Below are 27,793 nucleotides of genomic sequence, written 5' to 3'. Positions count from 1 at the left end.
CTAATTCTGAGTTTCATGACATTTTCAAGCATGGTTATCAACTAAAACCTTTTAATAAATACTTTCAAATAAAATTAACTTTAACTGAAATAAAGTTTAATGTTTAATATATAGTTTCAATTGAGTTCACCTACTTTAACCAAACTAAAACCTTAACTAAAATTAAAATGAAAACAAAAAATAAAATCTAATTTAAAATATAAACAAAGTATAAAAGTATATGATTTATACAAAAATATGTTTATAAGTTTCTTTCTATATTATTTCTTAGATCTTAGCTTCCTTGGATTTGCATGTCTTTACAAAAAATGTTTTGAAACCTTTTTCTATTGGTACAAAATGCCATTTTATTGTTTGAGTTCATCACACACGTCATACGACACTCATTCCATTTTAGCTGAGATATAACATGATATTACAGTAATGATAGCATCAACTATTAAAACAAAACAACTGAATCAAACAGAATTTGTCAGTGTCAGAATCACACTGTAGTTGACTCGAACCAAGAAATGAACTTTTCTTTGTATTTTCACTGCTTGCCCTGAGTGTAATCTATGTGGTTATACTTTGAGCTGGCTTTTATGAATCATATATAGTGAATTCCCTCCAATTTCAGTTTTGAGCTCAGCTTAACAGATCCTAGTAATTATCCATAATATTACTATAATATCCATATAAGTATTAAGTATTATACAAGTTTATAATAATAATATTACGCTTCGCCCACATTCAGATCTACATACACTAAGGTAAAGGGTAAAAGCACAATGGTGAAATCTCAACAACGCTTTTGATGACACTTTAAACAGAAATGTTTCCCTCCTTTATCTACTGTTATCTCTTGCATCTCTTCAAAGAAAAGAAAAATGTATTTAGTTCTGGAACACTTCATAGATATGGAGCTCACAATAAACAAACAAAAAGATAAAAAGATAGATACAAACACCCCAAATCACTTCTTTCCAACCAAAAGGATAATATAATTTCTAAATTACTCTCCCTTCATATGCAGATTCCGCCCCTTCAGTTTATAAAGTGACATCATTACATGATCACATAAGAGGTCCATTCATGTTAAACAGTCACCGACAAAAAAGCTCTCATTAGAAAAGAAGCCACTTTTCCATTCATTAAGTGAACATTTAAAGTGGATGCCTTGAAAGGTCTGCAGGCAGCTATCTAATTTTATTTTGGAATATCATTGAATAGTTCCACTTGGAAGAGTAATTTATTTCTCCCAAAAATGAGGCAGCTTCCTTTTAGCTTTAGGAACTGTGCTATTAAACTACAAAACATGATGTTTATAGACATCCTGTCAAAAATAATCACTGCAACTGAAAAAACAAAACAAAAACAAAACTCACCTGCCCAAAGTTACACACACACAAAAAAAAATCATCTATCATAGACACTAGAAGTAAATATAGTCACTTAGCTATTGACCACTCAGACCAGTCTTTTTCCACTAGAGCAAAGGTGAAAATTGACTTTGACAGCTAAAAATAGATATTTTACCCTCCAAATATTAGGTATATTATCCATCCCCTAGGATTTATATAGTAAGAAATTCCATAAGATCTACAAAATATAGCAATGCCATCTTTAAAAAATAGTTTTGCTTCTTTAAATATTTCGAATACATTCATGACTATTGGTAGTGCCTTTATGAACGGTGGCTTCGCTTGTTCCATTGTCATGGTTGCTGTTCCCTCTGTCGTCACTGGTCAGTATCTAGTTTGGTATTCGTGGTGCCATCTGTTGAAATCATTGTAGAACAGAACAATGCTACCAGACGCCATACCAGTGATGATGCATCTGCAAATGGTGATGAAGTGAAAGAGATTCAGGAAGAAAGAGGAGAAAGAGATGTGTCAGTAAGTAACAGATAAATATTACTGCAGGCAGAGTTCATTTAGGGAAGTGCAAAGATAATTGTAACACATTTTGCTATTTTTTTCTCTCATTTAGAATAGATCTTTGGCATTTTGTCTCAAACATCTTTGATATGGCAGCGATCATTACTAATCCCAATTATACAACATAATCAAGTGTGGTACAAAAACTAGAAACTAAAAGTTCACAAAGGCAGATGAAATGGTAAATAAAAAGGCTTCAAAATGTCAATATATGTATTTTATGTGTCATTCTATTCTCAATCAGTAGACACCATCCAAGCTAGACTACATTCCAGACATATGTTATTATTAAAAGCATTTTCTTTTTTACTGGAGCCTTTTTCTGGTGGAAACTGTTATATTTATAAAAATGGGAACATTGTTGATTCTTTGTAATGTATCTACTGTACCAAATAAGACAGATACACTAATATTCAAAAGTGTGGGGCCAGTAAGGAGGAGGATATTAATGCTTTTATTCAGCAAGAATGCATTCAATTGGTCACAAGTGACAGTAAAGACATTTAGAATGTATATATGTGTATGTGTATATATATATACACTATAGTTCATTTATGTAAGCGAGGATTGCAAAATAAAGTAAGCTGTGACACATCATACCCAAAAATTCTTTATAAAGTGGACTACCAGTAAAATGTAAAAAAATTTGGGACCAAAATTCATTCAGACACTTTGACCTGACCGTGTTTTGCTTAATATTTTTTCTATAATTGTTAATGTGACCATTTTACACCACAGACTAAACAAAATTAAGCATTGCTTGCTAATTGGTTGACTTATATTGGTATTATCTAATTGTGTACTTAAATGTAACAGCTGACAATTCATTTATGAGACAGTCTAACAGAAGGATGGCCAGAACCAGCAAAATATCAACTGATCTGATAACTCTGAGTTATTTTCATATTTTATTACCATTTTCAAAACTATAGCGAGAGAAGCTGTGATAATGTGAGAAATGCTGAAGGTGTTTGAATAAATTTTGGTTTGACTTTGTCTAAGATTGAATTGTGCATTTACAGACATAACACAGTATACAGTATATTGAGTGTTACGATTATACATATATAGTTCTGGTAAAGGAACAGGAACCAAGTTGGTGTCTATGTACAGTACGCTACCTTTGGTCATGTGACATAGCCATAGAGCGTATTCCAGCATCACATCCTGGGTAAGTGAAGAGCTGTTTGAGATCATGAATCTGCCACAAGCTGAGAACTCCTGAATCTCCTCCGGACAGCAGATACTGTCCGTCTTTACTTAGCAGCATCGCCTGGAGCAGAAAACACAGAGGACACTCAGTGTGTTATATAAAAACAGTCTGTCACGGTCACACACTATGTGCAGTATTACTATTTTCTGCTTTTAATTTTCCAAGTCAAAGTGGTGGGTTCATGTATCCGAGGACGTTCTGCTTTGTTAAATTTCAGATGAAACAGAAGTCACGCAAATGTTTTTTCACAGATATGATAACTTCACAGTAAATTAAAAAAAAATCTATCAGGTCACTACAGCCTCACTTTAAAATATATCAAAGGTAATTAACCACTAAAAAGGACCCATGACCTTTTAGCAGCCTTTCAAATTCCACGATGATAAATAACACTGATAAGCATTTGATGGGTGGTTTAAATATGCTTTTTTTTTGTTCTCGGTTCGGTGAATAAGCTCTTTGTAGCCGATGATGAACGTCTGGAGCATCCGGCTGGCGGGTGATTACAGGGGTTTACTGACACCCCTGTGGACCTTAGAGTGAGTGTGCCCTGCCTCATCCAATCAAAAGCCACACAGCCCCCGATCTTTCCCAGCACGCACGGGGCCAACCTGGCGAACAGTTTGTTTCTTAAACCGCTGTAGCGGTGGTATCCTGCGGCGAAGGGCAGACAGAGTATGAGATTTATTCTGTTCATCTGGTTTTCCTGTGTGCACATGGGCTATGTAACACTTTAGAGGTCCCACGAGAAACACAGATAATACAGAAGAGCAAACACACTGGGCTCTTTCATTCCCCACACGCGCACAGGCGCGCACACGGACACACACCTTAAGAGCAGTCTTAAATGAGTTAAATAAAATGGGAGGCGTGTGAGACGTGCAGCAGCGGCAGATCTTAAAGTGACAGCCGCCAATAATGCTGTCTGTCATTAATGTTGATCAAAAAACAAATGTAACAGAAAATTACTCCCTGCTCATGTCTAAATAACTTTTGTAGCTTTAAGGATTATTCTATCTTTAATTGAATTTATGTAGGGCAAACTTTATTCATTTTCTGTATATTTCCTACCTGCTAGACAGGCAGGAAGGGAACAGGTACATTTTTTGAAGCCTAATAAATGTTAAAAAATTGGTAGCTTGCCAATTAAAACAGCAACACACACACACACACACACACACACACACACACACACACACACACACACACACACACACACACACACACACACCCCTAATTCCTCACTAGCACAATCCTAGGTGAAATACCCAGTATCAATCACAGAGACTGTTCTGCTAGATCGCTGTCCAGCAGACTTCAGACGTTACAGCAGCTGGGATCTGAGTGCATTTGCGTGCATGTGACCTCTCTTGATTTGTTTTGGATGTATCTGAGATGTGTGTAATTAGGTTTCAGGTTACACTGTGGCAAAAACTTAAGCATTTTATTTCAGTCGTGGTATGAAGCAGAAGCTCAGGACAGACATGTGGGATCTGAATTGTACATAAGGGAAGAATCACCAGAGACTGTCTCAACTGTGTCTCAATTAATGACAGCCAGAGAATAAAGCGATTCATCAAAGTTATGCACACGTTTCGTTTTTCTTTTATTTTCCAAAAGTCCTTAATATGAATCATCCCAAAATCCAGCAATTTGAACAGATTCAGACTCCACCCTGTGACTCACTCTGAGATTGGATAATAATGTTGTTTGGTCACTGCTGCAACATGTCTTCTGTTCTAATGTGCCTTATTACTTCAAAGATGTCTGAGAAAATATATCAGTACATAATCCAGCATCCACGGTGGTCCCTCTGGACCATGTCTGGAAAAGGGTCTGTGAGAAGCAGAGATGTCCAGGTTGCAGAGCGGGCTGGGTCAGAATCATAAATCAGTGCTCTCTTCCAGGGCCGCCATTCCAGAATCCAAGATGGCTGCCGTGACTCAGATATCTGACTTAAAGTCAAGCTGTGATTTTAAACAACAGGGTTGTGTTGGATGATGCCCCACTGTTTTTTCTCTCTCCCCTGATCTGCTGATCTGTCTGTGTTAGGTCAGGACATGTCTGGCACAAGTAAAGACTGGATTTATGAAGACTTTAATGCAGTCTATTGCGTACAGTATGTACAGACGGCTCGGGAAATGTCTGCTAAAATGGTTACAAACAGACATACGCTCAGTTGTGGGCTCCAGAGAGTCATTTATGTAATATTTCTCCTTGTCCAAATTAATGTTCTGTCAGACCATCAGCATGAAGACTCACTTGAACCACAGCAACAAACTGTCCCAGCAACCCACTTACTCAAATACAAAACCACATACACCCTCTTCTCCACAAACACACACTATCACAAAGATGACACTCCATCTGGCATGAGAGGAGCTTACGGTGTCACTGTGTGTGTGTGTGTGTGTGTGTGTGTGTGTGTGTGTGTGTGTGTGTGTGTGTGTCGAGGTCAGAGATGGGCAAGAGAAGTTGAGTACTGGAAAATGATGGCAATAATTGATCAGGGATAATATTTCTGTGACTTCATGTTTATTTTTTAATTCGCAAATTTTCATGTAGATCACATATGTAAAAACTAAAACTTGACAAAAGCAGCCTCGTTTTTGACTGGTGACATTTAGTAAGATTGGTTAGAAGGGGACAGCGTTTGAATTGAGTATCATTCTTTTTCAGTGAATTACAAACAAAAAAAACAAAAACTTTTTAAACTTTTTAAAGCCACAGTCAGACTAAGAATGCACTACGGCTTATGATTTTATTGAATAGATAACCAATAAAATAATAATAAACACTCAAAATGGAGGAATATTTTATCTACTCCAGTTTCCCATAATGCTGCAGACCTGCAGCTTTGAAGTTGGTGAACTTTAAATTCAGCCAAGAGGTCAATCTGTGATGTTTAGATCCTCTATTGGTCACATGTCTTCTCATTATACAAACAGCTGCAGGTCAGCGTTAAACAAATGTGAAGCCGAATGCAAAATTTGCATAACCTTTGGTTTTCCATTCTCCTGTTTGCGCGAATATGAATGGAAGTCAAAGGAGTTTAACGTGACTGTCTTTATTTCACACAAACATTCAAAATGATGTATGTTAAACACTCTTATGCTGTAAAACATTTCAAAATTATTTCTCAGTCTGATTTTAGATAAGTTATACCAAAATGTATGTTGGCTTTGAACAAGGACAATCATTCAATTGTCTAGTAAATCTACACTACTGTTCAAAAGTTTTGTTTAAGTTCAAAGTTTTTGAAAGTCTTTTATGCTCACTAAGGCTATTGGATAGAATATTATATTCTATTTTAATAATACAAATGTAATTTATTCCTGTGATAGGAAAGCCGATGTTTCTGTCTTCAGTGTCGCACGATCCTTCAGATTAGGTGCTTAAGAAACATTTCTTCTAACATTTCTTAACATTATTTTCGTCTTAATATTCTTTGTGGAAACAATGACAGTTTTTTTTCAGGATTCTTTGACGAACAGAAAGTTCAAAAGAACAAAAGAAAATGTATTTACTGTCTTTTCTGATCAACTGAATGTGCCCATTGCTAAATAAAAGTATTCATTTCTTTAAAAAGCCCCAACCCTTGACCAGTACTGTACAATGATCACTGCAAATTTATCTTTAAAATATTAGATACAATATAAATGTACAAAATAAATCCAGGATCATAATTCTATAAGATGACAGACTAATCCTCCATTATGTCATATTGGTTGAATAATAAAGAAGTGTGTTAAAGAGCGAAGCCACCTCTTTTCTCCGTCACTGCAGACTCTGTTTATTGAAAACAAATGGAACCTGGACACAATGAGGAAACTAATCAAGCTCGGAGCAACAGAGAGCAGAGGAGCACGTAACAGAGCCGGCATGTTAAATGGGATGCAGGTGTGGGTATGTGTGTGAAGGACAGAGAGAGAGAGAGAGAGAGAGAGAGAGAGAGAGAGAGAGGAGAGAGAGCGAGAGAGAGAGAGAGAGAGAGAGAGAGAGAGAGGAGAGAGAGAGAGAGAGAGAGAGAGAGAGAGAGAGAGAGAGGAGGAGGAGGAGGAGGTGGGGGACGCAGAGCTCTGTGAATTTTCCCAGGCCCCGAGGAAAGAGAAAGTGATGTAGCGGGAATGAGGGAAAGAGAGCTGGCCGATTTTAGGAGCTCTGCCCGCCAATGACAAATGTGTCCTTTAATGCAGGAGGCCTCGCCATTGGCCCTTCCTCTCTCTTGCTCACTCTCATACACACATGCAAGTTGAGTGGCATTTCGTAGCCCCGCAGATCAAAGGACAGATTCGGACCCTTAGGGTTCAGAAGCCAAGGCAAAGAGAGATGGAGAGAGGAAAGAGCGAGGCCTGGAGGCAGATCATGGCAGCGTTTAATCACATCCCCAGACAGCTGACATGATAAAACACAGAGGCTGAGAACAGAAATGGAAAGAGAGAAAGAAAAAGGAGGGGCAATTGGACATGCGAGAGCTGCCCAACTTGTTGGTCTTGCTTCCTATTGCACGTAATTGTTCAGAGGGGAGTTAATGCTCATGCTTACCTTGATGTTGTCTTCCACCTCCATATGTCCCAGTAGTTTCCCATTGATGCTGAACACACAGAAGTGGCCCTTGTCATAATAAATGACACAGTGACCCTCAGTGGAGGACATAACCAAACGTGGCCGCACACAGCCGTCTGGACCCTCCAGAGTCCTCAAGAGGTCACCGTTCATAGAGTGGACAAGACATGGACCCTCTGTTGTCACACACATACAGAAACATGAGGGTCAAATCAGACACAATTACAGTGTGTTGCTGCACCAAATTGTATATGTTATTTGGGAACTAAAAAGGTCTGTTGATTTTAACATTTTTTATATTTCTTCATCCCCTGACACATTTGTTATTTATATCTGGGAAGCTATGTTTACGATAGATATCTCAAGAACTTTGATTGATAGCCTCATAGGAATGATATACATAGACAGTCATGTTCTGGCAAGTACAAAAGGTTAAGCGCCTACTCAGGGCACAAATATTTTAATAATTGGCCCCAAAAGTTGGAAGGAAGAAAAAATCTAGAGATTGTGGTACAGGGGCCTTAATTACTCTCATAAAAACACTAAAGATAAATCCTTATAAATGCGTTTGATCTTAGTTAAAACACAGGCTTTAAATAACATTGTCAATTTTGTAATTCTTTGTCATGATCAAAAATGTTAGACAATAAAATTTTATTCAAGTATGGTACTATATTAAGCTAATTCTGAGGAGCTCATTAGAAAATGTTGAATATGTAGGACAATTTTGTAAAGTATTTAAAATCAATATAATTTTAAATTGTATAGCAATTTAAAAAAATGAAAATGAATTACCAAATTAATTCTATAAGCAGCAGTGTATGTGCTCAGTGTTTGTGTTTGCTTTACCTCTGCAGCCACTGATGACCAGTCCCAGCTCTGCACACACACTCACACACGTCACCTCACAATCATGACCGGTCAGGATCGCCCGAGGAGTCACAAACTCTGCTGGAGAGATATACACAGAGTTTATCAAAAATAGTTCATACAATCGCAAAAAGGGAGCACAAATAATAATTACAATCAGAAAACTGTACACTATATTAAATAACATACAGAAATAACTTCACTTAGTAACACGGCCGTCAATTTCAATGTTTAAATTAGGTTTTTATTTGTTGTCTACTCTGTGATAATGTAATTAGAGTGTGTAATTACTGCAATCAGACACTTATACTGTACCTGTGTTACAGTGTGTACACATTCTTGCTCTCTTCTGCCATCCACGTGTCCTATTTCAATCAGTCTAATGAGCTCTGCTGGATTTAATTGTGCACTTTCTGTATCTATCACTCACACAAACACCTGCCTTTTAATGTGGTTCAGGTAATGTCAAAAATAACAGTTAATGAACTGATGAACTGTCACTTTTTACCTGGGCGCAAAGAAGTCGTACATTTAATTTCTTTAACTCAGTCTCAGTCTCTCTCTCTCTCTCTCACACACACACACACACACACACACACACACACACACACACACACACACACACACACACACACACACACACACACACACAATGTAGATGTATAGGTTTCATTAGGTGGCAAACTTCCTAAATGTCTCAGCTTTGAGTTATACCCTACAACTCTGGGGATTAAAGCCTGATGTCGGATTGTGCCCTGAAAAGATCAATAAAACTGATATATTGGTGTATCGTTTAACCTCCCCGTCATCGGCCACCATTTGGTTCGCATTAGGACAACATCTGATTACAATCTAATACCTATATACTGTATACTATTTATCTGTACTGCAAATGTGCAATAGAGAGTATCATTTACTCATAGAAAGAGAGAAAATGAATACATAAACAGAAGACAAATCTAGAATTTTTTTTTTTTCAGTAATATTTGCAAATGAAACAGCATCAAATTGGATTAGTTATAAAAACCAGGCTTCATGACAGTGCTATGCATAATTTTGTCATTAGATGGCAGTGTGGTCTACAGAATCAATTCAACAATTCTTCACAATACACTGCCTGTGGAAGCCTGGGTATGGATATAAACAACTCTGTGTTTGAAATCATATTGTAACTTCATTCCTGTCTGAAACGAAGAACTGTGTCAGAATGAAAGAAATGAACAAATAGCAACAAAAAAAATAAAAAAATAATAATAATAATTATTGCTGACCAGCAATTGCTATTTAGCTCTAAATCACTAATTTAGCTTTAAAAATCGACTGCAGAATCTACAGCACTGCTGCAAAAGAAAATATATTTTACAGGAGTTGTGGGATTACAGCATTGTCTTTGCTGGTTGCACACAAAAGCAGACATACAGACTTGTGAACAAATGACTCTTATGAGCTGATTCTTTTAATTAATTGATCACAAACATTCACTCATGGTGGCTGATTGTTTTGAATCATTCTAAAAAATTATTGACTGAATTAACATGACTCACTTACAGAACCACAAATCACGTTTGACTCAATAAGTAACAAGAACTTGTGAAACTTGAATCCACATTATTACTACTGATGGGTTGTTCATTAAATTAAAATGTAATATTTGAATTTAAAAAAAAGAAGTCATTAAACATTAAACTTAATAAAAAAATTAAATGACTTTGGACCAATTATGGAAGTTTGAACAAATTTCTGCAAAGTCTATTGACCGTAACGTGACTGATTTAAAAAAAAAAAATTACTTTTGAACTTTTATCCCTTCAACCACATATTAACATTACTGGAAAATATGTCCTGAACCATTCTACATGTGATATCCCGAGATTCAGTTTGATTTCACATTTCAAACATTTCACTTTAGATGAAAGTCTGACACGTTGGCTCTTTAAAGTCACTGATGGCAACCATCTACTACAGTCATACTTATCTTTAGACGCTCATTACTTAAATCACAATTAGTAATAAATCCTGCCCCATTTGTAAGAGAACACTTAACAGCATGTAGAGCATCCAAAACTCCAAATTAGCAAAGGGGAGGTGTGTGTTTTTGCGAGGGTGTGCGCGTAGAGGGCTTTGATCAGCACCGCAGCCATATGGTTAGTGTGCGCAGGGGAAGCCCGTGGCATTTTTCACTTTTATTGAGTGTTCTCTTGCTCTCTCAGATAGATGGGACTGAACTCTCCTGAGCCGGAGACCTCTGAGTCACATTTACTGTCTCCCTCTGTGGCCCTCTGGCCTCCACTTTCACTCACACACACATACACACACACACACACGCAGGCCGATTCCATTTATGGTGTGATACTAGCCTGAAACTCAATCTTCTGAGCAGAGACCTGCTGTGGTCAGATTAAACTAGTTGTAGCTTCTGAGAGTGAGCCGTAAATCATTACATTGGCCTTGACAGAAACACACTGGAATGTGTGTGTATGAACAATGAGTTTTTATCACTGTTGCGTTGCGTTGATATCATCACCTGCAAGAAAGCTATTCCTATGTGTTTGCTAAGCTCTAGTTGGGGATTTGGGTTCTGAACGATACCCTGATCTTGACCTCTCTATGTGAGGAACATGAAGAACTCTAGAGACTCTTTTGAAATTATTTGTTCAGACATATTATTGAGCCTTCATTAAAAGAACCGTTCATCCAAAAATGAAAATGACATGTGAAACGCAAAAGGAGTTATCTAGCTGGATGTCTAATTTGCTTGTTTCTAGACAACAAAACTGACACGAATGGTCAGTAAATTATGACATAATTTTCATTTTTGAATGAACACACACACATCTGTACGTTACTAAACATATACAACTTACTCCCAGGGTTCTCTCCAATGCTGCTGTGCTTGCCGTTCCAGTACCAGAGCAGTAGTGTGGCGTCTCTGGACCCGGAGAGAACGTAACAGTCTCCACCAATGTAGGACTCTGAGCGAGCCAGACAGGTCACCACATCAAGATGCCCAAACACAATCTGTGTCAGTTTACCTTTAAACACACAACAACACAGCAAGGTAAACCACTTATTGCATGTGTGTGGTTTTGGGTATGTACAAAGCACTATATATATGTATATATATATATATATATATATATATATATATATATATATATATATATACATACGCACACAATTTTTGAAATACAAAAAAATAAATTAATAATTTTATTCAGCAAGGATGCATTAAATTGATAAAAAATGACAGTATACACATTTATTATGTTGCAAAAGCTTTCTTTTTCAGATAAATGCTGTTCTTTGAACTTTCAATTCATCAAAGAATCCTGAAAAGAAATTGTACACAACTGCTTTCAACATTGATAATAATAAATGTTTCTTGAGCATCAAATCATCATATTAGTTTGATTCCTGAAGGATCACGTGACACTGAAGACTGGAGTAATGATGCGGAAAATTCAGCTTTGATTACAGGAATAAATTATATTCAAATAGAAAAGTTATTTTAAATTGTAAACATTTCACAATATGACTGTTTTTTCTGTATTTTGGATCAAATAAATCAAGCCTGGGTGAGCAGAAGAGACTTCTTTTAAAACATTAAAAAATTTAATTTTAAAAAATTAAAAAACGTTTTAATAATTTTGGCCACCACTGTATATTTGTATATATATATATATATATATATATATATATATATATATATATATATATAAGACAAACAAACATGAAGCATTTGAGGGACAAGGTGTGCATTTCTGTCTATCTATCTATCTATCTATCTATCTGTCTGTCTGTCTGTCTGTCTGTCTGTCTGTCTATCTATCTATCTATCTATCTATCTATCTATCTATCTATCTATCTATCTATCTATCTATCTATCTATCTATAAACCCATTTACTGTACGTGTTTGTGTGTGTAGAGCGTTTGAGTGTGGTGCGATTCTATTGAAATTCAAGTTCCGCTTGCGTGACTTGCGTTCTGAGCCTTATCTTCCCGTGAGATGGAGTCATGGTCCATCCGTGAGATGAGAAAGCTATCTGAGCCCTGGGGCAATGGAGTTGTAATGCAGTCTGCAGGCTCATTTGTGACTTTTGACCCTTTTCTTTTGTGTACTGCAGGGGAGGCAGTGTCTCCATAGACAAGCGAGGTGGTGGGGGGTTGTCACGGTTACCTGTATCAGTGGAGTAGACGCGGAAGCTCTTGTCCCAGAATCCACACAGCAGGATGAAGCGGTTGTCAGCTGTGATGACGAAACACTGAGCATTTACCTGGATGCTCTGATCTAACAGATCTGAGATCTGCCTCCTGTGAGTGCCCACATTATTGGCTGAAAAAAGATAAAGAGTCACTGGTTAAAGAGTCACTTTAGTAGAGAAGTACTAACATAACTTAGTTAATTCTCTAGTTAGAGAATTACAGGTTAAGAAAGAGAGAAATAAAAACTTAGAAAAATATAGAGATTAACAAGGAAGTAAAGACAGCCACAGAATTGTGAAAACATTAACAGAGGGAGTCATATGGTGGAAAAATAAAGAATCTTGACCCTAAAGGTCTTTTTCAATGTCTGGTAAGTGAATTTTTGACAACCTCTTAAGAGATTATAAAGATGTAAAACCATTTGCATGAGAAAATATGACATGTATTATTAACTGTGCGTGACCGAATGTAATTTGTGAATGAATACATAAAACAGCAGAAGACAGAACAGTAAAATACCTGTCACATTTTCCTCTGCCATAAACGTTTGAAAAACAGACCCTTTTGGCAAAAGAAAGACTAAAATAATCATAAAAAAATGTGTGACCAAACCGCTGTAAATTACCAGTATTTTCTTAAACACATAAGACAAAGAAAGTGAGAGAGAGATGGAAGAGGTCAGACTACACAGAGTCAGGTGTGTGAGGCCCAGACACACTCGTGACACACACCAGCACGGCGTCTGTGCTGGAGCGAGCGGACAGATTATCAACAGCACAGTCATGCAGAATTTACTGTGTTTAAATGTGTGAGCTGTGTGGAATGCAGTCCGTCTAAATACATACATGACGATGGGAGAAGGAGTGAAAGAAAATGAGCTATGAAAGAGGTATCTCCCCACACAGAGAGACAGGAGGGAGAAGGGAGGATGATTTGTTGTCTTTGATAAATCTTTAAAAAGTAAAAAAAAAAGTAAACATCCTGCTTTAGTAAAACATTCCCTACAAGAGCTGTGCTAATTTCATATCTCTTTTATGACTTTAATATAATTTCAACTTAAATCAATATTTAATTCCCATTTATATATTTGGTAGGTAAAAATGCAAACAATACCCTAAAGCCATGTTCCAACACATATTGGAAAACATTACCAGAAGAGTAAAAGCTGCTTAAGCAGCTATGGGAAATTCGTATTTTGGCCATTAAATGCTTCAATTAAATTAAACGTTTTGGTGTCCACAAACTTTAGCTACGTATTATATTGTACTGTATTATATATTCCTTACACACATATTTATAGTATGTGTAATATTATAATATAGCTCTTATACATAAATACAATTATTTACACTTATTTAACACAATATTTACTCAAAATATCTGTAAACAGATATTGTGCATTAGCACTATTGACTATTTAGCATCTGTTGACTGAAAGGACTCAAGTGGACACATTATCAGATACAGATCATTTCAAAACAATGTAATAATGAACGGTTAATCGCTCTGGTTGAAATTGAAATTCAGTCGTTTCATATGAATTTCAAAGAATTTAAAAATGATTTTGGATTGCTGAAGGCTTAAATTCAGATTTAAAACCAACAGAGGTGGAGGTGTAGAGAAAGGTACAAGTGAGTGGAATGAGGACACAGACCATGAAGTGAAAAAAAGATAAATTAGGCAAGACATATGTTATTGTATAATAATAAGAGCAGTAGGGGAGCAGAGATATAAGATGAATAGGAGCAGGGAGAGAACCTTCAGAGAGGCTTCAGCCATATGTTATCAAACATCTTCCCTCTCTCATCCCTCTCTCCTCTTTTTCTCCCTCATCAACAGGTCGGGGAGATGAGAGGAGGACATATTGTCCTGACAGCGTGTGCCACGCGGCTTCAATCAGCCATTATTACACCATTCATATTCATTCAGTCTGACAGGACAGAGAGACAGAGAAAGAAAGAGAGAGAGAGCTGATGATGTACAGGCTAAGCCACAGCTCATTGCTTTCCAATTTGCATGCAAATGCTGAACTGAAGCTGAATGGCGGCTGGGTGAAAAACAGCACTCATCTCCTCTCAAGGGCCGGGCCCTCGCAACTCACAACAGCCTATCACAAATCACTCGACTGACGATTGACAAGCCACAGACCTATCAAAGGGTCAATCTCCACCGGTAACTGGTACTGCTGGTCCTGCACAGAAGAGCTTTGATGACCTGAGAGAAAGAGAGAGAACCGATGAAAAATGGGTTTAATACATCAGGATGGTATATGATACACATAGTACCCAGGACTACACCGAGTTTATTCACATCTCTTTACATTGGGATGTGAAGAACAGAGGAAAATCTTTTCAAATTGTCAGTTTATTGATATTCATGTAAACTATTTTTCTGGTAGTTAATAGCATTTTTTTGTACATAAAAAAAAAAAACATACATTTAAAATGTATCCTTCCCATATAAAACAGATCCTAAACATAATTTAAAACCACCATCTGAAGAGATCAAGTTTAAATTAGAGAACCGCCCTTTCTCTTAATATGGTGAAAGACTCAGCATTTCTTTCGGTTAGATTTATCTTTAATAAATAAAAAAACAAGAGGAGGCTGATAAATGGAGGTGGACAGGAAGCTGAGTGCAAGGCAGAGGAAGTGTCACATTTGATCCAATTCAGTCTGAGATATCAATAGCTACGTTAACATGGACACCTTTTGGTTCAGTCGGAATGAAATCAATCCGATTGATGAATCAGAACACGGTGTTTACATGACCGATAAATAAAGTAATCGGGTTGATGTGCACGTTTATATGTCACAAGCTTCAAATCGGAATTGATTTTTTTGACATGCGCACACTGCACAAATATACTGCCGCTGTTCGCGCATAACTATTCTCCTCTATTGGTTCTTTATTTGTTTAAAACAGCAGACTTAATATTTTTCCGTCTCTGGTCATGATTGGGAGACAATGAGCATATGAACCGTTTTGCCGTGCAGCTTATATTTATCACGCAGTAAAACCCCTCGTGCAAAACCAGTCGTCTGTGAATGAGAGTCTGAAACAAGGACTGGTGGGACATTGGCCTGCTCCACTAGAATAACGGGACACTCATTTAGATGACACTTTATTCAACAGGAAGAACAGCTCGTTCCGTTTCAACGCCATTGCACATGCGCAATTCTTTCAGTTTCGGTTTTCAATCCGATCAGTGTTCACATGTTCTCTCGATCGGATTACAAAAGGAATAAACCACCCCTTTCAATCCGATCGAAATTCCAATCGGATTGAGCTCAATCAGATCGATTAAAGTTTTTACATGAATGTTTTTTAGTTCGATTGAGCCGTCAATCCGATTATAAGGGTCCATGTAAACTCAGCTAATGTCTAAGGAGCCGATGATTATATACAACCAGAGTTTAGAGGGATCAAGCTACTGAAGTTTGCATTATATAATGTGGCGAAATGAACGTCATCCTGCATCTGACATCAAACTTGACAGAACCCTAACACACTCTTATGATAATCTTGTATGATCTGCTTACGCCCTCCCGATGGTTAGGTTTAGAGCTGGAGTTACCTTCATGCTTATTTTTTTAATTTTTTTTTAAATCATACAATTTCGGTTTTACAAATGGTATAATTACATACAAAATCACCACAACTACGTTTTATCATGGGATAGGGTTGCGTAACCTGGTTAACATAATAACTAACCAGTATCAGGGGTGTAAATGAAGAGACCGCATGATTCATAGACTGATTCATTACTGATCACCAAACACCTTGCCGTCTTGATTGTTCTTACTCACCGGTGAGACCGTGCCACTTGTTGACGGCAAAGAGGCGGTTGGCGGTGACGGTGATGACCGCTGGGTTGGTCAGGCCTGACTGTGTGTTGGCGGCCACGTGGGTGACAGGCGAGTTGGACGGGAACTTGAGGACCATGATGACATCCTGCTGCATCTGCTCTGTGAACATCAGTGGGGTCTGCAGAAGGAGATACTGTTGAGTCCATGACCGCCATCATCAGCAGGGAGTGAGGGAAGGTAGAGGAAAAGAGAGTGATGGTGGGAGAGAGGAAGAGAGAAGAGGAAGAGAAGCAGGAAGAAAGGAAATTAGGCAGCGAAAGACAGAACGGTGTAAAAGAGCACAAAAGCTGAGAGAGGACAGAGGCAATTAGGGTAATGCAACACAATATCATAACGGGATTGTTATTAGGGTTGGGAATTGAGAATCTTGGTCAGAACAGGTTTGGAAAAAAATATTTTCAAGATTCAGTTAAGGAATGTCTGTATTTTTGTGGATGGAACAAAGCAAAATGATTTGCGATATCAACATCAATATTATTTATTTCAAACTTTTTTATTACCGTTTTGTTGAAATCTAAAATTATCTCATGACTTAACAGTTTAGCAGGCTTATGAGGTTTTTGTATGTAATGAGAATTATTTTCCATAATTTTTTTCTTTTCCCCTTAAAAGAGTAGTATTCTGCCACCGTGGGTTGCAGATTCTGCTGCAAATCCATTTTTTGACTGATTATTACTCATATTAGTCATGTACTGCTATATCATTCCCGGTAAGCCCTTTTATTTGTACACCTATGAAGTGCATGAACAGTTCAAATATGATTCTGAAATAAGTCACCCTGTGGTGAAAATCAGGTTTTTTTGTTGTTTATATGTCTATGTGGCATTTTTAAAATTCTTTAAGAGAAACCATGTGCAAATTCATAACACCATTGAGGAAGTTTTTTCTCTTTAAAACTGCAGCGATCTAAAGACGGTTTGAAATCGCTAGTGTTTCTTACGTCATAATCTACCTTGTACCAATCATGCCAACGTGCCGGCGGACTTTAGCATATCATTAACTATGACCGCTCTGAAGCAGGGGAATCTCAAGAGAAGCCAGGTTATCCCTGTATATTTTTCTGTTGATGTTAAGATGAACTATATGCCTTTCTCCACTGACGTTCTGAGTTATCAAAAGTGTTTCTAAGGATACTGATTGTTAGAAGGTAGCTGTTTGACTCTGAGGTGGCAAATAGGTACATGGTTTGTGTAACATTAGCAACACATTAGTAGCTGTTTGATAACGTAGTCAAGAAAAAGGCTAATCATATTAATTACCGTTATGTTTCCAACGTTATAAAGAACGATACTATTATGCAGCATTTACTTCAGTAAAGTTGACTGAGCGAGTGGATCTCTGAGCTGGTGTGAGAGAAGGTGAGGCTAATTAGCATATTCATGGTTCTGCATATACTTAATGAAGCAAGGGTGTAGAGTTACATTAGAATCGAGCTATTTAAAGGCATAAAAAAAAATTTCACAGGAAAAAAAACGTTTAAATGTGTTATTTTGGTTATCAAAGATGAGTTTTAAGAGATAAAATTCTTGACAACAGGGGGACTTTAAAGCTGGAAAAAAGAGGGCAGACAGAGAGATCAAAGCAGATACACACTGGCATTTCACAAAAAAAATCAATGATAGATTTGACATTCTTGGACCTTAGAGTATTCCAAAATTCCTTCTGCCAGGCAACTTACATTTCCCGGGTAATGAGTACAAGATAAACAGAAGGAAAACAGTTTGTAAAGACAAAGTTGCAAAAGATCAGAGCAGATTTCAAATTAATCTGAACTTTCCTTTAGACTGCCACAATGTATTGCAACCTCCATTAGTAACATTATAATCAGCTTTATCTCGCGTTCCATTCTACAATACAGCAGATGAAGGGAAGCTAAAAAAGGTATATGCACATACACAGCTGTTTGATTACTTGGCAGCAAAGTCATCCAACCATCAAGTTGACTTCCTCAGTGAGGCAGGGCTGTGTTTGTAGAAGCAGGAAATAGTGTTCAGACTGGGCAGCTGCAATGTCACTCTCATTGAGCCATCTGATTGGCTGCTGCTTTATGATGATATTTATTTACAGCACAGTTAAATCACTTTAAAGAAGGTCTATTTTGAAATATTTTTGATATTTTAAATATTATAAAAAAACTATTGTAGGAAGTATATTTATTTGCTTATAAATAATAAGCTCATATTTTAGTATGTCTCTCACTCAATGTCACCATTAAATTGTGCCCTATTCCAATCCAACTGTTGTCGTATGTCTGTGATGTCTAATCCTGACGTGTGTGTGTGTGTGATTTTTAGACACAGTATGGAGACACGGGGCTAATTGGTGTGCCTGCAGTAAATTAGACAGACAGCTAGGGTCTTAAACAGTGTTCAGCCTGTGAGTGCCATTAAACAGAGGATCTACCCTCATTAACCTACTGGAGACACAGAAGAGGGAGAGAAAGAAGTGCAGGCAGAGTGAAAGAGATAGATGAAAGGATTACAGAGAGTACATACACAGGATCACATGAAAATGTAATGTTAATTTAAAAAAAGAAGTGTCTTGTCATACCATCTCTCTTATTTCAGAATGCTGCTTTTGATGCCTGATTTCATCCAAGTGATTTTTTTCACCATTAAATAATTTCATTAGTAATTTTAAAGAACAAAAAAAAAAAAAGATAATAAGCCTGTGCAAGAAATACGGTGCAGTAAGTATTGCGTAAGATCATGTACATGAAGGCTCAGAAGCTTATAGAAACATTTACGATTTGAGCAATTTCCATTGATTGCATGATTGCACTCACAATCATAAACAAACAATTCTACCCTTTGTATCAGATCTCCAGTTCAGAATGATGTTTATTTAGCCTTTCATAGTCAGTTTTAGACTCTGTGCTTGGGATTGTGGGATTATTATGAAGTTGTGTGTTCAAAGGCTGTTCAAATTAAGTGTCAGCGTTATGTAAAGTCAGCAGTTCTGAGCCTATAACTATATCTGCATGCGGACATTTATAGGAGAGTGTGTGAGTTTGTTTCCACACAGGCAGGCAGGGGCTGTCATCGCCACAGAAACACACCGCTAATGGGGGCTTCAAGGCCGTCACCCACAGTCTCTCAGTTTCTAGACTAAAGACCCTATCACCTCAGAGCTCTCCGCTTAACTATAGGACTTTTCCCACTTCTGGGACTCTTTCTCACACTGGGGGATCACTGAAAGAGGACAGGAGTGAGGAGAGGGGAAGTAAAGCACAAAACAATTAATGGGTCGATTTCAATTTGAGAGTCAAACTGTCTATATTTCTTCCTACCCAAACCAAAACGTATTATTTTATTTTAGATCAACATAAAAACAAAGTGGCTGGAACTGCTAATGCAGCAGCATATATAAAGAATGGGATTTGTATCAACTGAAGAAATGTTATAGGGTGATTACAATGGGCACAATCTAGTTTTATAAAATCGTGTTTTGCTTTGGCAGTTTTCCAAAATAAGTTGCTGTTTTAAACACTACTTGGTGTTTACAATGATTTTTTTTTTTTTTACAAACCAGAAAACCTTTCCACCCTTCTGTGGTGGAAATGCACATAATGGTTCCAGATTTGACTGTCCTAGCATACAAGAAAGCTAGTTTCCTGCGTATAGAGATAATGAGGAGGAAAGAGACTACGCAAATCTGTTTTGTTATAGGGTTTTAAAAACGAGAGAGAGAGAGAGTAAAGAGAGAGAGTGTTTTCATTGTTCCATGTAGCTTTTTTAAAACTATTTTTAATTCGTTTTTATTTTCATATTATCGATTTTGTCATTTTTATTATTTAAATAAAATATTTCTATATGACTTTTTAAACTTTTTTGTTTCAGTTTTAGTTTTAATTATCTTAGACTATGTAAATGTCTGCTGCATAAACTTTTGTAGACAGGTAAATACATTTGTAAAGGTCTGCATGTCAAATTAGACAGTGAGAGTGTTTTTGTGTGCATGTTACTCACCACCTGCATGGCAGAGCTGCGTGGCATGTGGGGCTCAATTAGCAGCTGGCAGGGTGTCTGTCCAAAACTTCTGATTTGAGACTCCACAGCCTGAGAAAGACAGAGAGTGAGCATTATGGAGGTTTGGTGGCACTAATGAAGAGATATAGGACTATAAATCACCTTGAGAACGTGGCTAACTTGCCCTGGACAATATCAACTAATACAGACCCAAAGTAATATGTGTGTGTGTGTGTGTGTGTGTGTGTGTGTGTGTGTGTGTGTGTGTGTGTGTGTGTGTGTGTGTGTGTGTGTGTGTGTGTGTGTGTGTGTGTGTGTGTGTGTGAAAAAAAAAAAAAAATGGTGCAAATAATGATCATAATAATGGGAAAGGGCAATACGGGAGCTGGATATATGTACATTTTTCTTTGTGAGAGTGTGTTAAATCAGATAAAAGTGTGTATGGAAGAAGAGAGAGAGACTAGAGAGGGGATCTTGACCATGAAAAGAGAGTGTGAGCACGACACTGACAAATAAAAGGCAGAAATTGTAGTTTCACATCTATATTTTAGGTTTGCTTGCTGTAGCTAAAAATATGTTACGGCATGTTTTAACATCATTTTAACATTACTAAATGGACACATACAGTGCCTAGCATAAGTGAACACACCCATGCTAAAGTTGACTAAAAAGAAGAATAAAAAAACATCTTTTGGAAATTGATCTTAATGCCTTAATTTAAGAAATTAGGAAAAATCCAACATTTAAGGACACCAGTTTTCTTTGTGAATGAATAATGTATCATAAATAAATAAATTCTTCCTTAAAATACAGGTTGCATAAGTCAGGACAACCCTTATGTTAAATTCCCATAGAGGCAGGCAGATTTTTAATTTTTAAAGGCCAGTTGTTTCATGGATCCAGGATGCTATGAATCCTGATAAAGTTCCCTTGGCCTTTGGAATTAAAATAGCCCCACGTCATCACATTCCCTTCACCATACCTAGAGATTGGCATGGGGTACTTTCCATAAGATCATCTCTCAATGCAAATCAAACCAGCTATTAGGCTAACTGAAATAACACCATGCCAAACCGTCTCAGGGAAGCTCATCTGCATGCTCGTCGTCCTCATTGGGGTCTCGACCTGACTGCAGTTCGTCATCGTAACCAACTAGAGTTGGCAAATGCTCACATTTGATGGCGTCTGGCACTTTAGAGAGGTGTTCTCTTCACGGATGAATCCCGGTTTTCACTGTACAGGACAGATGGCAGACAGCGTGTATGGTGTTGTGTGGGTGAGTGTTTGTTGATGTCAACATTGTGGATCGAGTGTTCGGTATCGGATCGAGGTTATGGTATCAGCAGGCGTATGTTATGGACAACGAACACAGGTATATTTTATTAATGGCATTTTTAATGCACAGAGATACCGTGACGAGATCCTGAGGCCCACTGTTGTACCATTCATCCACGACCATCACCTCATGTTGCAGCATGATAATGCATGGCCCCATGTTTCAAGGATCTGTACACAATTCCTGGAAGCTGAAAACATCCCAGTTCTTGCATGGCCAGCATACTCACCGGACATGTCACACATTGAGCATGTTTGAGATGCTCTGGATCGGCGTATACGACAGCGTGTTCCAGTTCCTGCTAATATCCAGCTACTTCGCACAGCCATTGAAGAGAAGTGGACCAACATTCCACAGGCCACAATCAACAACCTGATCAACTCTATACGAAGGAGATGTGTTGCACTGCGTGAGGCAAATGGTGGTCACACCAGATACTGACTGGTTTTTACCCAATATGGTAAAACTGAACAATTTAGAGTGGCCTTTTATTGTGGCATCTTGATATGCCACACCTATGAGGTGGATGGATTATCTCGGCAAAGGAGAAGTGCTAACTAACACAGATTTAGACAGATCTGTGAACAATATTTGAGAGAAATAGGCCTTTTGTGTACATAGAAAAAGTCTTAGATCTTTGAGTTCAGCTCATATATATATGGAAATTAATTAAACCCACTAACTCTAACACAGATTTCTCTGCCTTTTTAAATCAGAGATGTTATTAAACAATAATGACACAAGGAAGTGTCATGAAACTACAAATAAAGCAAAAAAAAAAAAGTGCTGTGATATTCGTGAAATTGCTTAATTTTCTATTTATGCCAAAATCATTGTTAACACATTGTGAATATTTGATAGCCTGGCCCTACTACATTAGTGCAAGTATTCCTCAAATGGGATTTCCATGAATCAATAGAGAAACTGTCCTGATCCCACGCTAGAGAGAGAGAGAGAGAGAGAGAGAGAGAGAGAGAGAGAGAGAGAGAGAGAGAGAGAGAGAGAGAGAGAGAGAGGTATGCCAGAAATGTCCCAGCTCTCGTCTGACTGCTCTGGCTCTAACTGTATTCATGAAAGCATCAGGAAGTCAGGAGGCTTTCCACATCCCTCTCATTGTATTTCTTCCCTGTTCCACCTCTCTCTTTTTCCACTCTGCTCAGACTGCCCTTCTTTACATCAATCCTTTCCGTCTGTTTCTAACTCTTATTCTGATCTTCATCGCTCTTTCTTCATTCCACTCTCCCGCTTTGATCTGGTTCGGCCCACTCTTCTGGTAACAATAGACTTCACCACACAAACTCTTCTTTATATAGTGTAAATCCACTAGTGATCTCATTAGAGGCACTGATGGAACACAGATGACAGGACTACTGTGTCTGGAAATACCATTGTAAAGAAGCGGGGTTCAGAGGAGGCCATGCAAGGGAAGACACCTCGTTTTAATTATATGATTGGTTGATTTCAACTTAAAAGCAATGGAATTTGACACTCTGTGTGGCAACAATTCTTCTTTTCTTGACAAAGTATTTGGTGCTATGCAAAACCACATTGCGTCACCTATTCACAGTACAAGATATTTCAGTCTAATTTTTCCGCCAGATCATTGTTTGTCTAAGGCTTTAATCTCACTAATGTTGTTTCATAGTCCTTAGTAAGAGTAGATGGCATATTTAATTTGGGAAACAAAAACAAAGATATGAGGGATATTCCATATACAGTATACTGTTCTGCACCTATTAGGATTCAAAATCTAAACACTGAAAATATTAAAATAATGTAATTTTATTATACTGATTATATTTTGTTATTGTATTATTTAATAAATTACATTATATTATAAAATGAAAATTAAATTTTGCCCTGTGATGGACTGGCCATCCAGGCAGGGTCAATTTCCTGCTATTGGCCAGAAAAATGGGGATAGGCTCCAGCATCGTCGCGACCTCAAATAGGACAAATGGTTTAATAAGATAAGATGACAATTCGTTGATTAAACCCTTGACCATATAACACCGGAACATTCAAATCTGCGTTGGCTCTGCCGCTGACCCAGAGAAAGCATTTATCATGTGTAGGTATGAAACAGCTTCACAAATAGTCTTTTTAACCACACAGTATCATTATTTCTCTGTTACTCAAAATAGAGTAAATCACCTTTGGAATTAATATGACACTTCAAATAACGATTCTATCAATTACAATTGTTAAGCCACCAGGTGGCGACAAATGTCTGTTAAAAAAAGTTATTGAATCATTCAAGAAATTAGTTAAAAAACACTGATTCATCCAAAAGTATTCATAAGTGAGTCATTGAATCATTCATTTAAACCAAGTTTAAACATTTTAAGTAGATTGCAGCGATTAACATTTTGCCATTTTGCCATATTGATAGCGGCTCCCTGAAGCCCGCAAATTAGTAAAAATCTTCCGTAATCTAGAGCTCGCAAGCTTCAAACCGTGTAGCGCACGCTCGGCAGAGACGGAGAGAGCGAGAGACCTTGCGTGTGTGCAAATGTACGTGTGTGCCTCTTGAAGCGCATGTAAACCCCAATACCACCCCCCCCCCCCCCCCCCCGTCTCCAAAACCGAACAAAACACCACTCTTCCGTTCCGATAAAAACATTAAACAGGTTCTCCCCTCTCAGTGAAACACCCACTGAGAATCCTGTTGAATGTGCCCTAGTTATTGGCGATTCTATTACACGGAACATGATAATAGAGACACCAGCCACCATAGTCACATGTTTGCCGGGAGCCAGAGTGCCTGACATCAAAGCAAATTTAAAAGTGCTGGCTAATGCTAATTGTAAATTCTCTACGAATATTATTCACGTCCGCACTAATGATGTTCGACTTCGTCAATCAGAGATCACCAACAATAACGTTAAAGAGGTGTGTGAACTCGCAAGTACCATGCCATGCACTGTCATTTGCTTTGGCCCCCTTCCTGTTCCCAGGAGTGATGAGATACTAAGTAGACTGTGCTCACTCAATGGCTGGCTGTCTAAGTGGTGACCGAAATATAATATAGAATTCATAGACAATTGGAAAAGCTTTTGGGGCAGACTTGACCTGTTGAAAAGAGATGGTATTCATCCCTCCTGGGATGGTGCTGCTCTTCTCTTTAGTAATATGGCACATAGTCTTAGAGTTCAAACATGACAATGTGGGGCTCAGGTCAGGAAGCAGACAGACTGGCTAAACCGACCGTCTGCTAGCCGTCTCACGTCACTGAGGTCAGATAAATCCCATCACATAGAGACTCTTTCACCTAGATATCATCATATAGAGACTGTGTCTGTTCCCCGAATTAGGACATACAAAAAACTCCTAAACCCATTTAAGGGTAAACATTTAATTGATGTTCAACAAATAAAAAGTAGATATAATACGGATGAACAAATGATAAAGCTCAAGTTGCTGAATATTCGATCCCTAACTTCAAAAAAGCACTTAATGTTAATGATAGGATTACAGATTATAACCTAGATGTGCTGTATTTGACAGAAACCTGGCTAAAACCATATGATTATATTGCTTTAAATGAGTCCACCTCGCAAGATTACTGTTATATAATATAATTATTTTGAAGTGATGGTGCTTAATGTAACACTATCTAGTGTAAATGATTAATCACTTTTGAGATTTGTGCTGGCTACTGTATACAGGCCACCAGGGTACCATACAGACTTTATCAAAGAATTTGCTGATTTTCTATCAGAGTTAGTACTGGCTGCAGATAAAGTCCTAATTTTTGGTGATTTTAATATACATGTAGATAACGAAAAAGATGCATTGGGATTGGCATTTAAAGACATTCTGAACTCTATTGGAGTTAGAAAACACGTGTCAGGACCTACTCATTGTTGTAATCATACTCAAGATCTAATATTATCGCATGGAATCAATGTTGATGCCGTTGAAATTCTACAGCAGAGCGATGAAATCTCAGATCATTATCTAGTCTTATGTATACTTCATTTAGCCAAGGCTGCAAAGTCAACTCTGTGTTACAAATATGTTAGACCTATCACTTCTTCCACTAAAGATTGCTTTATTAATAATATTCCTGATCAGTTTCATCTCCTCAGCATCCCAGATAGCTTAGAAGAACTCGATATTGCGACAGAACCTTTTGACACTCTTTTCCAGCACTTTAGACACAGTTTCTCCTTTGCGCTTAAAGAAGATTAAAGAAAATAGTCCAACGCCGTGGTACAAAGAGCACACTCAGGCTCTTAAAATAGCAGCCAGAAAAATGGAGTGCAACTGGAAGAAAACAAAATTAGATTTTTTTCGGATTTCATGGAAAGATAGCACGATTGCATACAGAGAGGCCTTATTTTTCAACCCTATTACAAGAAAATAAACAAAACCCTAGGTATTTATTTGAAACATTGGCTAAATTAAGGAAAGATAAAGCTTCAACCCCAGACGTTTCCAAGCAGCACAGCAGTTATGACTTTATGAACTTCTTTACTTACAAGATTGATAATATCTGGGAGAAAATTTTAACTATACAACCGTCTACTACAGTATCGCACCAGACAGTGCATTGTAGTTTCCCTGAGGAAAAATTTTATTCATTCATTACTATAGGAGAGGAAGAATTTTCTAAACTCGTTAAATCATCTACATCGACAACATGTATGTTGGACCCTATAACGACTAAGTTATTGAAAGAGATGCTTCCTGAGTCATAGATCTTCTTCTTAATATCATTAATTCATTGTTGTCATTAGGATACATACCAAAAACTTTTAAGCTGGCTATGATTAAACTGCTTGTTAAAAAAAGCATCTTGATCCTACAGAATTAGTCCGTTACAGGCCGATCTCAAATCTACCTTTTCTGTCAAAGATACTAGAAAAAGCAGTATCCTCACAACTATGTTCCTTTTTAGAACGAAATGTTATCTTATATTTAGACCGTACCATAGTACTGAGACAGCTCTCATCAGAGTCACAAATGATTTGCTCTTATCATCCGATCGTGGCTGTATCTCTCTATTAGTGTTACTCGATCTTAGTGCTGCATTTGATACCATTGACCACAACATTCTTTTAAATATACTTGAAAATTATGTTGGCATTAGTGGAATTGCATTAGTATGGTTTAAATCATACTTATCTGACCATTATTAGTTTGTAGCAGTAAATTAAGAGATGTCTTATCGATCAAAAGTTGAAGTATGGCGTACCACAAGGCTCAGTACTAGGTACACTTTCACTCTGTACATGCTACCCTTAGGAGATATCATTAGGAAGCATGGCATTAGTTTCCACTGTTATGCTGATGATACTCAGCTCTATATTTCTTCACACCCTGACAAAACTTACCAATTCACAAAATTAACGGAATGCATAGCTGATATAAAAAAACTGGATGACTAGTAATTTCCTCTTGCTAAATTCTAAAAAAAAAAAAAAAGATTCAAATTATTGGTCAAAAAACTTCCTCTCAAACTAACCTAGAATACTGTCTAACACTTGACTGCTCTGTCAAGTCTTCGTCGTCGTTTAGGAACCTGGGTGTGCTCTTTGATACCAATCTTTCATTTGAAAGTCACGTGTCTACTATCTGTAACCGCATTTTGCCATCTTAAAAATATATCTGAATTACATCATATGCTCTCAATGACAAATGCAGAACAGTTAGTTAATGCGTTCATGACATCAAGGCTAGATTATTGTAATGCTATTATGGGTGGTTGCCCTGCACGCTTAATAAACAAACTACAGCTGGTCCAAAACGCAGCAGCTAGAGTTCTTACCAGAACCAGGAAGTATGACCATATTAGCCTGGTTCTGTCAACACTGCATTGGCTACCCATTAAACATTGTATACA

The 27,793-nt window shown here is 37.5% G+C and overlaps 1 protein-coding gene across 2 annotated transcripts in view; it reads right to left on the bottom strand.

The window, feature by feature from the left end:
• Nucleotides 1–321: 321 nt before the first annotated feature.
• lrba (LPS-responsive vesicle trafficking, beach and anchor containing) overlaps nt 322–27,793 on the bottom strand; it is a 295,618-nt gene continuing 268,146 nt past the window's right edge. The window contains exons 48-56 of one of the 2 annotated variants that reach the window (XM_077203247.1): nt 20,610–20,699; nt 16,582–16,774; nt 14,921–14,986; nt 12,747–12,902; nt 11,433–11,600; nt 8,548–8,649; nt 7,678–7,874; nt 3,041–3,192; nt 322–1,818 (exon numbers count right to left, since the gene is read on the bottom strand). In XM_077203247.1, coding sequence (XP_077059362.1) covers nt 1,728–1,818; nt 3,041–3,192; nt 7,678–7,874; nt 8,548–8,649; nt 11,433–11,600; nt 12,747–12,902; nt 14,921–14,986; nt 16,582–16,774; nt 20,610–20,699 — 1,215 coding nt within the window. In that variant the 3' untranslated portion in view covers nt 322–1,727. The remainder of the gene's footprint in view (nt 1,819–3,040; nt 3,193–7,677; nt 7,875–8,547; nt 8,650–11,432; nt 11,601–12,746; nt 12,903–14,920; nt 14,987–16,581; nt 16,775–20,609; nt 20,700–27,793) is intronic. The other variant, XM_077203253.1, reaches the window with a different exon arrangement.

The sequence above is a fragment of the Siphateles boraxobius genome, unplaced genomic scaffold (genome assembly GCF_051911475.1).
Source record: "Siphateles boraxobius isolate OS27281-9 unplaced genomic scaffold, OSU_SipBor_1 119, whole genome shotgun sequence".
Taxonomy (NCBI): domain Eukaryota; kingdom Metazoa; phylum Chordata; class Actinopteri; order Cypriniformes; family Leuciscidae; genus Siphateles; species Siphateles boraxobius.
The sequence above is the reverse complement of the archived record's forward strand: the minus strand, read 5'-3'. Positions and strand labels throughout refer to the sequence as shown.